The sequence below is a fragment of the Rhinopithecus roxellana genome, chromosome 1 (genome assembly GCF_007565055.1).
Source record: "Rhinopithecus roxellana isolate Shanxi Qingling chromosome 1, ASM756505v1, whole genome shotgun sequence".
In the NCBI taxonomy this organism is placed as follows: domain Eukaryota; kingdom Metazoa; phylum Chordata; class Mammalia; order Primates; family Cercopithecidae; genus Rhinopithecus; species Rhinopithecus roxellana.
Genome location: NC_044549.1, coordinates 79766595 through 79779148, shown reverse-complemented (window position 1 = coordinate 79779148; position 12554 = coordinate 79766595). Strand labels below are relative to the sequence as shown.

General features: G+C 38.1%; 1 protein-coding gene across 15 annotated transcripts in view; it reads right to left on the bottom strand.

Annotated features, from left to right (window-relative positions):
- SLMAP (sarcolemma associated protein) overlaps window positions 1-12554 on the bottom strand; it is a 182536-nt gene that overhangs the window by 28315 nt on the left and 141667 nt on the right. For all 15 annotated transcript variants that reach the window (XM_030926761.1, XM_030926781.1, XM_030926736.1 and 12 more), the window contains 2 exons: window positions 7995-8075; window positions 7651-7710 (listed from right to left, as the gene is read on the bottom strand). In XM_030926761.1, the coding sequence (XP_030782621.1) occupies window positions 7651-7710; window positions 7995-8075 (141 nt within the window). The remainder of the gene's footprint in view (window positions 1-7650; window positions 7711-7994; window positions 8076-12554) is intronic.

The window sequence follows — 12554 nt, the reverse complement described above, 5'->3', positions numbered from 1 at the left end:
TGTGCAGATCCTCTTTCTAGAAAACCGAGTACGATTTTTTAAAAAATTCAAACATTTGGCCGGGCGCGGTGGCTCAAGCCTGTAATCCCAGCACTTTGGGAGGCCGAGATGGGCGGATCACAAGGTCAGGAGATCGAGACCATCCTGGCTAACACGGTGAAACCCCGTCTCTACTAAAAATACAAAAACTAGCTGGGCGAGGTGGCGGGCGCCTGTAGTCCCAGCTACTCGGGAGGCTGAGGCGGGAGAATGGCGCAAACCCAGGAGGTGGAGGTTGCAGTGAGCTGAGATCCGGCCACTGCACTCCAGTCCGGGCGACAGAGCGAGACTCCGCCTCAAAAAAAAAAAAAAAAAAAAAAAAAAAAAAAAAAAAAAAAAAAAAAAAAAAAAAATTCAAACATTTAATGAGCAATTCTTTTTGTGCAAAGGTTGATCAAGGGCTCATTGTATTTTATATGGTTGTGTGGGAAAATGCATTATCAGTTTATTGTGGCTTGGGTCCATTCTCATAGTGCCTCGTTTTTGTCCTAGAAATGGACACAGAAATCTGTTTCACAACCTTGGGGAGTCTTGTGATGAGTACTGGTGGAAAAGCGTTTAGATGAATATAAATGAAAGCCTTATTAAGCCAAATTCATTTTATTTAGACATGCAAGTCACATGGAAATAAATGTTATTTAGGAGTAATGTAAGTTGTAAAGATTAACAGAATCTGTTTTTTCCTTAACATAAATTGTATATCTTTAGAACTGCTTGGTGTATAGTCTGGGCCAGGGGCCAGTTTTTTCTCAGACTAGGCTAAATCCTGTAAATTCACACAATAAATGAACTGACAGACTACCTACCTACATCATATCCTAAATTAAATTTGGTGTCACCAAATATCTTCAAAAGAGTGACTGGAGATTCAATTTAAACTCTGACCTTTGCTCAACTAAACTTTGACACTGATCCACCTGGTAAAAGGCCAAATCAAAGATTTTTTTCCCAAGTTCTATTTTGCATGTGCATGCTTGTGGAAAGCTGATCTAGCCATAACATATGGCATGTCATCAACTAATAGAAGTGACCTGGCAAGTGGATGTGTCCTCTTTCCATCACCGTCACTCTTCCCTTCAGAATGTCTAGTCACTGAAGGCTTGATGAGAACAACCTTCACAATGCAGGAAGATCATCTTTCCATTGTGGATACGTGTGGCCATATCAAATAGTCTAAGGTAGTAGCCTCTTATTGTCAATTCTTACTCCTTTGCCACTCTTTCTGAACTGCCAGGTTCCTTCTCAACAGCTGGATCTTTTACCTTCCCCATTGTTCTTTTCTTTCACTAGAAAGTCCCTCTGCTACCACTGTTCACCCCTGTGCAGAGAATTTCCAAGCCTGGTTCCTATCTTCTGCCTATAGCCTCCTTGTGTATCTTATCTCTGTATCTCTCAGGTCAATAAAACATCTGAGAAATAAATGAAAATGACTTGTTGGTTCTAGTTTCTGTTCTGCACATCCAGCTTCATCTCCAGTTCCTAGGGTGACCATATAAAACTGGGACAGCTTTGAATATGAAAGAGAGCACTTTTGACGATAATTATGCTGGGACAATAGGCATAAAGGTCCCAGGCAAACCCATGGTCACTCTTCCTGTTTAGCATGTGCCAAATTAAAACCATCACAGCCACCACTAGGACACCTTTTCTTCCAGAAGTAAATATTTCTTAATTTTCATTCAGTCAGGGTCAAATGCTGGAGTTATAGCTGACTTCCATCTCTCTCCTATATTTAGTGTCTCAGGCCAATGGATTCTACATAAGATTACCAAGGGAGAGATAAAAGATAAGAATAACAGGGCCCCAAGTGGGTTTTCTTATCTGAAACTGCCACAGTAATTACCCTAGTTCAAACTCTCAAATGATTAAGCCTCTTGACTGCCTTACTTGTAGCCTCTATCTACTTCAGTTCACTCAACAAACCTCCCCAAAATACAGATCTGATCATATCATTGCTGTGCTCAGAAGCCACTGAATTATTATAATGATCACTCTATCTTATAAAACACTCAAAGGATTATGTGAACAAACTTTAATTATACCTATCAATCCTCAAACCAAACCCATATGATCTAGCTTGTGATTTTTAATATTTCCTTTTTCTAAGGTATTTTTATCTACTCTTCTTGTAATCTTACCCATTTAAAAATATTTTATAGATGTAAATATAAAAAAATCTTAAAAATCTTTAAGACAAGACTAAAAAGAAAGAATATCTATAATACTATGATCACACTGGAAAAAAATGAGCAATTTCTTAATTGTTTGATATCCAGTCAGTATTAAAATTTTCCATTGTCCCAAATTTATTTTATAGTTGAATTGTTCGATTGAAGATTCATTCAAGGTTCATACATTGTATATAGTTGACATCTTTTTTTTTTTTTTTTTTGAGATGGAGTCTCACTGTGTCACCCAGGCTGGAGTGTGGTGGCATGATCTCAGCTCACTGCAACCTCCACCTCCCGGGTTCAAGCCATTTTCCTGCCTCAGCCTCCCAAGTAGCTGGGATTACAGGTGCGCGACACCATGCCCAGCTAACTTTTTAAATATTGTTTGTAGAGACGGGGTTTCATCATGATGGCCAAGCTGGTTTCAAACTCCTGACCTCAAGTGATCCACCCACCTTGGCCTCCCAAAATGCTAGGATTATAGGGGTGAGTCACCACCACGCCCGGCCGATATATCTCTTAAATCTCTTTTAATTTATAGGATTTCCCCCATCCCCTTTCCTTTTTTTCCCCTTCTAATTTAATTGCTAGAGAAACTGGGTTGTGTGTCCTGTAGAATCTTCCACATTCTGGATTTTGCTGGTTGTATCCCCATCACATCATTTAGGATATGTCCCTAGTTCTTTGTATGTCCTGCAAATTGGCAATTGAAGTGAAAGTCTTGATCAGATTTAGGTTTAGTGTTTTTTTTTAAATCACTGAATATACAAGGTAAGACACACTATTTATACAGTCATCTCAAATGCCTCTTGTCCCATGAAACTCAAAATGCCTTTCTTCCCCATCCTCCAAAACAAACAAACAAACAAACAAACAAACAAAACCCTGGACATTCTCTTTTCTTTGACTCCTGATGGCAACAACCACCAATAATTAGCTTATCATCTATACCTCTCTGTGTGGTAAATGGGGGAGGGAGTAAGTTTCCCTGTGGGGTCCTCGAGGATCACTCCAATATAGCTGTGGGAATTATACTTGGAGAGGCAAATGAAATTAAAGGATTTATTATACTCAAAGGTCCTAGAGAGGAAGGCAAGGTACACCATGCAGGGAACCATATGGGAGGAGGGCAAAAAATGGGCTCAGCCAAACAGGTATAACTGATAGAGTGAGGACCTGTAGGCAAATGCTTGTATTGGGGGTCAGGATACACAAACAAAAAGGATGAGGTGATTTCGTTAAATTTCACCAGGCCACTGTCAGGGAAGGATATGAAGGGAACTTGTGGCAGGGACCCAGCCTTATCATACTGGTGCATCTGGTTGCCAGGGCAGAGTGTTCACAGCCCGTTTGTGGGGATGTTGAGGCATAAGGAAAATACAAAGTTTTAAAAAATGTACTATCACTAATTTGACTTAAAATTCCTTAAATCCCGAGGACAGATTTTTGCTTTTGTTTTTGAGACAGTCTTGCTCTGTCACCGAGGCTAGAGCGTAGTGGTACGATCTGGGCTGACTGCAACCTCTGCCTTCTGGGCTCAAGTGATCCTCCCACCTCAGCCTTCTGAGTGGCTGAGACTATAGGCATGCACCACCATGCCTGGCTAATTTTTGTAGAGATGGGGTTTTGCCATGTTGCCCAGGCTGGTCTCAAACTCCTGGGCTCAAGTGATCAGGCTGCCTCAGCCTCCCAAAGTGTTGGGAATAAAGGCATGAGCCACCATGTTCGGCCCAACAGTCTTATTAGACTTTAAAACCACTGCAGTCCCTGGCAAGGTTCCCCAAATAGAGTAAATTTGCAACAGACATGATTTGAAGTGAATTCCAATTTTTAAAAAATGTTTCATGAGAGACGGTTTCAAGCATACAGAAAACATGGCTTCATCAACTTATTTCTCATTTAAAAGTAACATAAATAGATAGAAATGATTACTATATCAAGGAAAAGGTACTACTGCTATCATCATTTTATCTCATAATGAATGTTTATTATTATTTTCCTTGTCCTAGCTGACTAATGTGACAAGTCATACACAATAATTCTAAATAAAAAGATTGGCTATTTTTTAAAAAGGGGGAAAAAAACTTGAAAATAATGGTTCAGGAAGTCAAGCACAGAGTTTGAATGAGGAAAATAAAGAGGCTACTTATATGTAGCTTCTTTATATAGCTCTAAAGGTCAACACTGTGCTCTAGTAATTTATACTTTTAAGAGAAAATTATGTCAGTCTATTGAACCTAATTATACAGATACAAACCATAACCACACATAATCAAGCATAACATAAATGTTTCTAAAAAGTACCACTGATATGTCATTTTTAAGAATCTGTAAAACTCTTACAAGAGAAACTTTACAAAAGAAAAACAATAATGACCATAAAGAGCTATGATAATTATAGCATGGAGACTCTTCTAAAATATGCCTCCTTCTACCTAGGTGATTTTTCTTTACATCCAATCACTGACTGACTTAACAGTCTGTTCTTAAAATCAAGCTGAGAGAGAAAGAAACAAAGTGAAAGAGTAAACAAGTCGGGTAGGGTGGTGCATGCCTGTAGTCCCAGCTACTTGGGAGGCTGAGGTGAGAGGAACGCTTGAGCTCAGAAGTACAAGACCAACCTGAGCAACTTAGCAAGACCCCGTCTCTAAAAACAAAACAAAACAAGATAAGTAAAAAAATCTATAAAAATAAAATCAAGCCACAAAATCTTTCAGCAGGTATTTATAAAGATACTACTTCATTAACAAAAAAGTTGGCAATCATACAGAAATGTAAACAAAAGTTTTAGAAGTTCTTTCACCTTAACGTAAAGCAAGATTAGGGAAACTCTGACCCATCTTCATCAATGGCACCTGAAGCAGTTACTAACAGCATCTGCACACAGGCCCCCTACTCCACATGCATCTTGTATTTTCCAGTCTTTTTCCTACATCTTCCCCCCTTCCTTGAGTCTGACTTCCCAGGCTATATGGTGAGTATTTTATAGATACTGTTTGGTGGTACTCATGGATTAAAAATATTTTTTTCCCGATTATCTGGCAAGTGACAAACAAACAAATGCATTACTAAGTAGAAAAAATCCATCACAAACAAATCCTTGTTCCTAAATACCGTAGGAAATAATTTTAAAACTCCACAATCTTATTCAATTAATATGGAGTTACTCAGAGTCCTTCAACAGGCTTTTATCAATCACCATCATCATCATGATCAGTGTCTTCATTATGGTGGTTAACATTTTATGTTCCCAACACCATGGTAAGTGTGGTCCATGCATACTCTTTCATTCAATTTTCACAATAATCCTATAAAGTTGATTTTCATCAATCTAATACATGAAAAAGCCCTGAATCACAGAGGGGTTAAGCAATTTGTCAAGGACACATTACAAATAAATGGCAAACTTATGATTGAACCTAGAGTTCTTTGGCTCTTAGCTTTGCGGCTAGTGTTACTTTCCTAATGCTCTTGTGGCTTTATAATTTTAATGTAAGAAGTCCATTATCAATTAATTCATCATATATCTGAGTTTTACTGAATACCTGCATTGTGGTAGGCAATGGGATAAAAATCAAATCTAAGACTAACAAAAATCACAAAGGCACTAATAATAGTTGAATATAATTAACACAATCATAAACACTATAGTCAGTCTTAACTTGGCTATTGAAAAGATTTCTGGGAACACTGAATGGCTGTACCAAAATATCTCATGTACCCCATAAATATATACACCTACTATGTACCTATAAAAATAAAAAAAAGAAAAAAAGATTTCTGGGAGAGTTCTGTAGTGCAAAAGACCATAAAGAGGGCTACTTTTGTTTGGGTGTGTTCATTACTCATTTACCTCCTTTCTTTTTTCTCCACGTTCCCATAAAGGCCCATAGGGTCTGACAATTCTTTCAGTATCAGTAACTACATTTTACACAATAATGGTATTGCATTTCTGAGATGAGAGTTCTGGACCATACCAACATTAACTTATATTTATTATTGTGACATTAGAAAAAAAGCATGCCTTATCAACACCAAAGATCACCTAAGAAGAGTACAAATCATTAAGAGTGCTCCTTCCTTATATAATCCCAAAGTTCAGGGACTGGACAAGAAGATTCCCTATTAGTCCAGCCAGAAAAATAGGCACTTCCACAAAGAGACATTTCCACAGGCTGCTACTATCACTTTGATCCCAGAGAGCTGCCTGGTATTAGTACACCACTACCAACATTTTTAATTAACTCATTGGACTGAACTTACAAGATATGTCGATTTTTCTTGTGTACAATAAGGTAATATAAAAGAGACTGAATGTTGACAATTTTCCAGTAAACCATTCCCAAGGAACTCTATTTTAAAAACATTTTTATAAATGCTGATTTATTTTCTACCCACTTTATTCTAAACAAGTAAATATCAAGAAATAAATGTACTTCCTAGTTAGAGGTGAGACAAAGAGTTCATGCATTTGCTTATCTTATCAATATCTAAAATGTCTTTCTTTCCTTCCTTCCTTCCTTCCTTCCTTCCTTCCTTCCTTCCTTCCTTCCTTCCTTCCTTCCTTCCTTCCTTCCTTCCTTCCTTCCTTCCTTCCTTCCTTCCTTCCTTCCTTCCTTCCTTCCTTCCTTTCTTTCTTCTTCTCTCTCTCTCTCTCTCTCTCTCTCTCTCTTTTTTGAGACAGAGTTTTGCTCTTATTGCCCAGGCTGGAGTGCAATGGCATGACCTCGGCTCATCGGAACTTCTGCCTCCTGAGTTCAAATGATTCTCCTGCCTCAGCCTCCCTAGGAGCTGAGATTACAGGCATGCACCACCATGGCTGGCTAATCTGGTATTTTTAGTAGAGACAGGGTTTCTCCATGTTGCTCAGGCTGGTCTCAAACTCCTGACCTCAGGTGATCCACCTGCCTCGGCCTCCCAAAGTGCTGGGATTACAGGTGTGAGCCACCACGCCTGGCCATCTATCTAAAATTTCTTAGTCCAAAATTTCTAGAAGAGTGTCGTAAGAACCTGGGGATATTTACTAGAAGATGAAGAACACCAGAAAATAAGGAAATGTACAACTGCTACCATATGATAACAGAGCAAACTGGTGAGTCTTTCAAGAGAGTTAATATTTTCACCTTATTCTAATTATGTTAAAAGTGCTAATAAATTCGTATTAGAGATACAAGGGTAAACAAAAAACACAGCTGCATTTCATATTCTATCACTGAACACTTTGTTCCTTATAATCTTGACTGATCCAAATTATTCGACATTGTTTGAAATATTGGGTATAAACACCAAAACTTTAAATTTTTAGTTCCTGCTACTTTACAGAACCCATCTTAATCTCTCAACTAAAAATGAAAACTTCACATAATATCTAGAACAGATTTTATGGCAAAGGGTGATTTGATACCCTGGTTTACGATGTAATAAAAACATATTAAAGTACCTTTTAAAAGGGACACTTTGGCAAGAGGCTCGTTTAGGTCCTGTTCATCCATTTGGGCGTCTACAGAGAGGAAAAAAATAAGTATATAATTATAGACAGTATTCAAATCTATCAGAAAGCTATTGTTATCAAAATAAACAACTGGAATTGACACAGCTATTATATTTGGGTAGCTGAAAGTAGTTTTAACAAAATATCCAACATTCAAAGGGGATGACTTGATAAATGGAAGTGTTTTTTTTTTTTCTGCCAAACGCAAACTTTGAAATCTCCACTCACATTAACCTATACACCTAAACTGCCATTAACAGCTGCAGGTCTGTAAATATGAGGTTAAAACTCACCTGTAGTGTCGTCACTGCTTTTTTCCTTGCTTGGACTCAGAGTATCTGATAAATCAGATTCTTTCGCTCTTGTCTGATTTTCTACCAAGAAAAAAAGTAAAAGTAAAATCTTATTACAGTTAAATATCTTATATCAATAAAACTGCTTCAGGCTATGAATGCTCAAAATCTACAGGTACACAAAGTACTTTTAAAACAGGTCAGGTCACTGAATCTCTTACTTCTTCGCCACCCTTGTCCAAAATGGAATACTGGTTATTACACGTAGCTCATATTAAATTATAATGTGGATCATGTCTGCTTTGCTGAGGGCTGGGGCTTTTGTTCAAGGTTGTCCACTTGCCAACTGGAAACAAAAACGAAGCAAGCTTTGCTAAAGTATTCAAAAAACTGCAACAAATATAGTACAATTCCCAAGACAATGTGGACACTGTATAAAGATGATTAAAGGAAAAGGCTCTGTTACATAAAAACATGAGTAAGAAGGCTGCCTTAGTAAGATTTTATTCAAATAATAAAACCCTTAAAAAAAAAAGATTAGTTCTTATTAAAAAAAGTGGCATTTAAAATAAGAAAAATTAACAGTCTTTTATTTCTAAAGATAACTGTCCCTGAATCACAGTAAGAAAAAACTTTTTGGAGACAGGGTCTTGCTCTGTTGTCCAGGCTGGAGCGCAGTGGGACAAACACAGCTCACTACAACCTTGACCTCCTGGGCTCAAAGGATCCTCCTGCCTCAACCTCCCGAGCAGCTGGGACTTCAGGACCATACCACTACACCCAGCTATCTTTTTTATATTTTTAGTAGAGATAAGGTCTTGCTATGTTGCCTAGGCTGGTCTCAAACTCCTGGGCTAAACTGATCCTCCCATCTCAGCCTCCCAAAGCACTAGAATTACAGGCATCAGCCATTGCACCTGGCCAAGAAAAAACTTTTAAAAAAGTTTTGGGCTGGGCGCGGTGGCTCATGCCTGTAATCCCAGCACTTTGGGAGGCCAAGGCGGATGGATCACGAGGTCAGGAGTTCAGGACCAGCGTGGCCAAGATAGTGAAACCCCATCTCTACCAAAAACACAAAAAATTAGCTGGACGTGGTCCTGGGCACCTGTAATCCCAGCTACTCAGAGGGTTGAGGTAGAGAATTGCTTGAACCTGGGAGGTGGATGTTGCAGTGACCCGAGATTGTGCCATTGCACTCCAGCCTGGGTGACAGTGAGACTTTGTCTCAAAATAAATAAATAAATAAACAAACAAACAAATAAATAAATAAATAAAATAAAAGAAAGAAAGAAAGAAAAAAAAGTTTTGAAATTATTTACAAGAGGTCTTCTGCCTGGTCCAATGAAGACATCTTAGGCCTAATTTTCAAAGAATTGTCCTCAGAAATCCTTACTATAGGCCCAGAAGTTTATCAAAGATGACTGGCAATTAATTAGGCCCCAGATTCTCATCTGTAATGGCACATCTGTATATACTACGGAATTTCTTTTTTTTTTTTTTTTCTTTTTTAGAGGGGGTGTCACTATGTTGCCCATGCTAGTCTTGAACTCCTGGGCTCAAGTAATCCTTCCACCTGTCTCCCAAGTGCTATAATTACAGGTGTGAACCACCACACCTGGCCTATGGCATTCTTTAGGGTAGCATTTGCAGGGAACGTCATTTTTCTGAATAAAATCCTATAGGGGAATCCTATCTCCCCATTCTCCACAAGGCTTCGGTCAAGCTTTACATGGCAGAATTTAGCCGTAATCTGGTCCCTACATTATTTCCCACAGGAGCTCTGCTCTGGTCATGCTAGCTTCTTTATAGGGCTGGTACATGCCTGCATTATGTCCTGCAATTATTTGTTTGATTCAGTATTTCCCTAATCTCAAAACAGCCATTTTCTCTATTTGGCCTATTCATTCTGTAATATACAGTTTAAGTCCCATCAACTCTAAGGAATTCTTCATTTCTCCACCATGGTGCTCCTTTTAATTGTATCTTCTCTGTGTCTTTTGTTTCCTCAATTAATCATACTCTATTTTGTATTATTCTGTGTATGTGTATATATCTTCTTTCCTTAGTGAGATTATAAATTTATAAAGCATATATTTTTATAATGTTACACACCCGATTTCACTGTTTGTATGTGCACGCCCACTTCTAGTACTTTTCCTAAAGGAAATAACACAGCACATATGGGATACATAATGCTCACTGAAGTATTGTTCGTTATAGGAAAATGAAATATACATATATTATGGAATGAAAACTATTCAAGATATATTTACTACTAAGTAAAAAGCCTAATAAAGAGCAGTATGTATAATGTGACCCCATGTAGATTAAAAATAGTTATACATTTATCTATGAATTTTTAACTGCATATATTTATTCAAGGTATGGAAGGATCTACAATAGAGATATCATTAGTTATTTCTGGAGATAGGGACATGGTGGACACATTTACTTTTTAACTTCACATAGTCATAAATTGAAAAATTTGTAGAAATATATATATTGTTTTATAATCAAGGAAATTAAAATATATTTTCTATTTTGAAAGAAATTAGAAACACATCTAACACCATTACTGTCAAAATATTTAATACAACATTAAAATATAACTTGTTATGGCTATTCCATATAACAATATCCCTAGAATTTGTGGCTTAACTTGTGAAATGGGTGATGAATTTCAAGAAGTCTTTGCTTCTTTTCTCCCTGCCATTTGTAGTCAAAGGTCAACTGCTTAGCGACAGGGAACTTAGATTAGAAGTGAAGTCACTGGCCATGGAGGCCCATGGGAATCTAATCTGTGACCGCTGCTGCATTCATAGTATGCTAAAATCAGAAATTTCTGAATGTTCTAGTTTTGATCACAAACTTACATTCTCAAATAAAAGAGGCTAATACATCTAATCTCCATATATGGTTACAAAAGGAACCACTCTGGAGGAACAAAAAGGAAAACAGGAAAACAGCTCTCCCCGATTTTAATATTTTTGGCAATTTTAGGATCAAAATATTAGGTAAATAAGAAGTATATTTTCAAAAGTATTCTTCTAGCCTAGAAGAACTCTTATTCTATATTTAGAGCATTAGCTGGGAAGGTAAAGTTGCCTTAAAGGTAGGGCCAAATTTTCCATCAAGATGTCACTGGAATGTAACTAACTGATAGCAGAGATTGCCTGTTTGTTTTTTTTTCTTTTCTTTTTTTTTTTTTGAGACAGGGTCTTGCGCTGTTGCCCAGGCTGGAGTGCAGTGGCACAACTGCAGCTCACTGCAGCCTTAGCTTCCTGGGCTCAAGCCATCCTCCAACCTGAGCCTGCTGAATAGCTGAGACCAGAGGTGTGCATCACCACATCTGGCTAATTTTTTATTTTATTTTTTTGAAGAGATAGGGTCTCCCTATGTTGCCCAGGCTGGAATGCCTGTTTCATTAACTGCTATATTCCCAGTGCATAGAATAGTGCCTAGTACATAGTAGATATATATATATATACACACACACACACACACACACACATATATATTTTAAAGGATGATTGAAAGCATATATCTACTCTGATTAAGAAAGCAAGTTTGGTAATCCCGGCACTTTGGGAGGCCGAGGCAGGCAGATCATGAGGTCAGGAGATCGAGACTATCCTGGGTAACACAGTGAAACCCCATCTCTACTAAAACTACAAAAAATTAGCCGGGCATGGTGGCGGGTACCTGTAGTCCCAGCTACTAGGGAGGATGAGGCAGGAGAATGGCGTGAACCCTGGAGGCAGAGCTTGCAGTAAGCCGAGATCGCGCCACTGCACTCCAGCAGCCTGGGCGACAGAGCAAGACTCCATCTCCAAAAAAAAAAAAAAAGAAAGCAAGTGTGTGTGTGTGTGTGTGTGTGTGTTTTAAGAGACAGTGTCTTGCTACGTTGCCCAGGCTGGTCTCGAACTCCTGGGCTCAAGTGATTCCTCTTATCTTGGCCTCCCAAAGTGCTGGTATTACAGGTGTGAGTCACCGAGGTTGGCCAGAAAGCAAGTTTTTAGCAAGTCAAGTCATGGATCCTCAATGTTGTGTCCTGATACTATAGTTACATAGAGGCAAATCAAATCTATTCAAGAATGAAACACAAGGCCATGAGTGGTGGCTCACATTTTGTCAATCTCACTTTACAAGTGAGGGAACTGAGGTTTAAAGAACTGAAGTTGCCTGAGGGCGTACAGCTAGTTAGTGGTAGAATTAGCTACATATATTCTTTCTACTTCTACCTCCAAAGCTGACATGTAATGACTGCAAGTTGAGTTAGAGATTAAACAGAAAGTACATTTTGCATTAGGTGATACATGTTCTAGAAGTAAGAGAAGAGGTAAGACTGGTAACAGTTGGTAATTGTTCATTTATGGCAATTTATATTTTCATTGGTAATTTGTTCATTTATGGCAATTGATATTTTCAATCCAAACAAGAAAATTCCACCAAAAACACTGCCAATTAAAGACAATTTAGCCAAATCCAAAATAAAACACTTTATAGTGCGATTTAAAACGTAACTTATTTCAGCCATCTAGTTTGTTACAAGGATTAGCC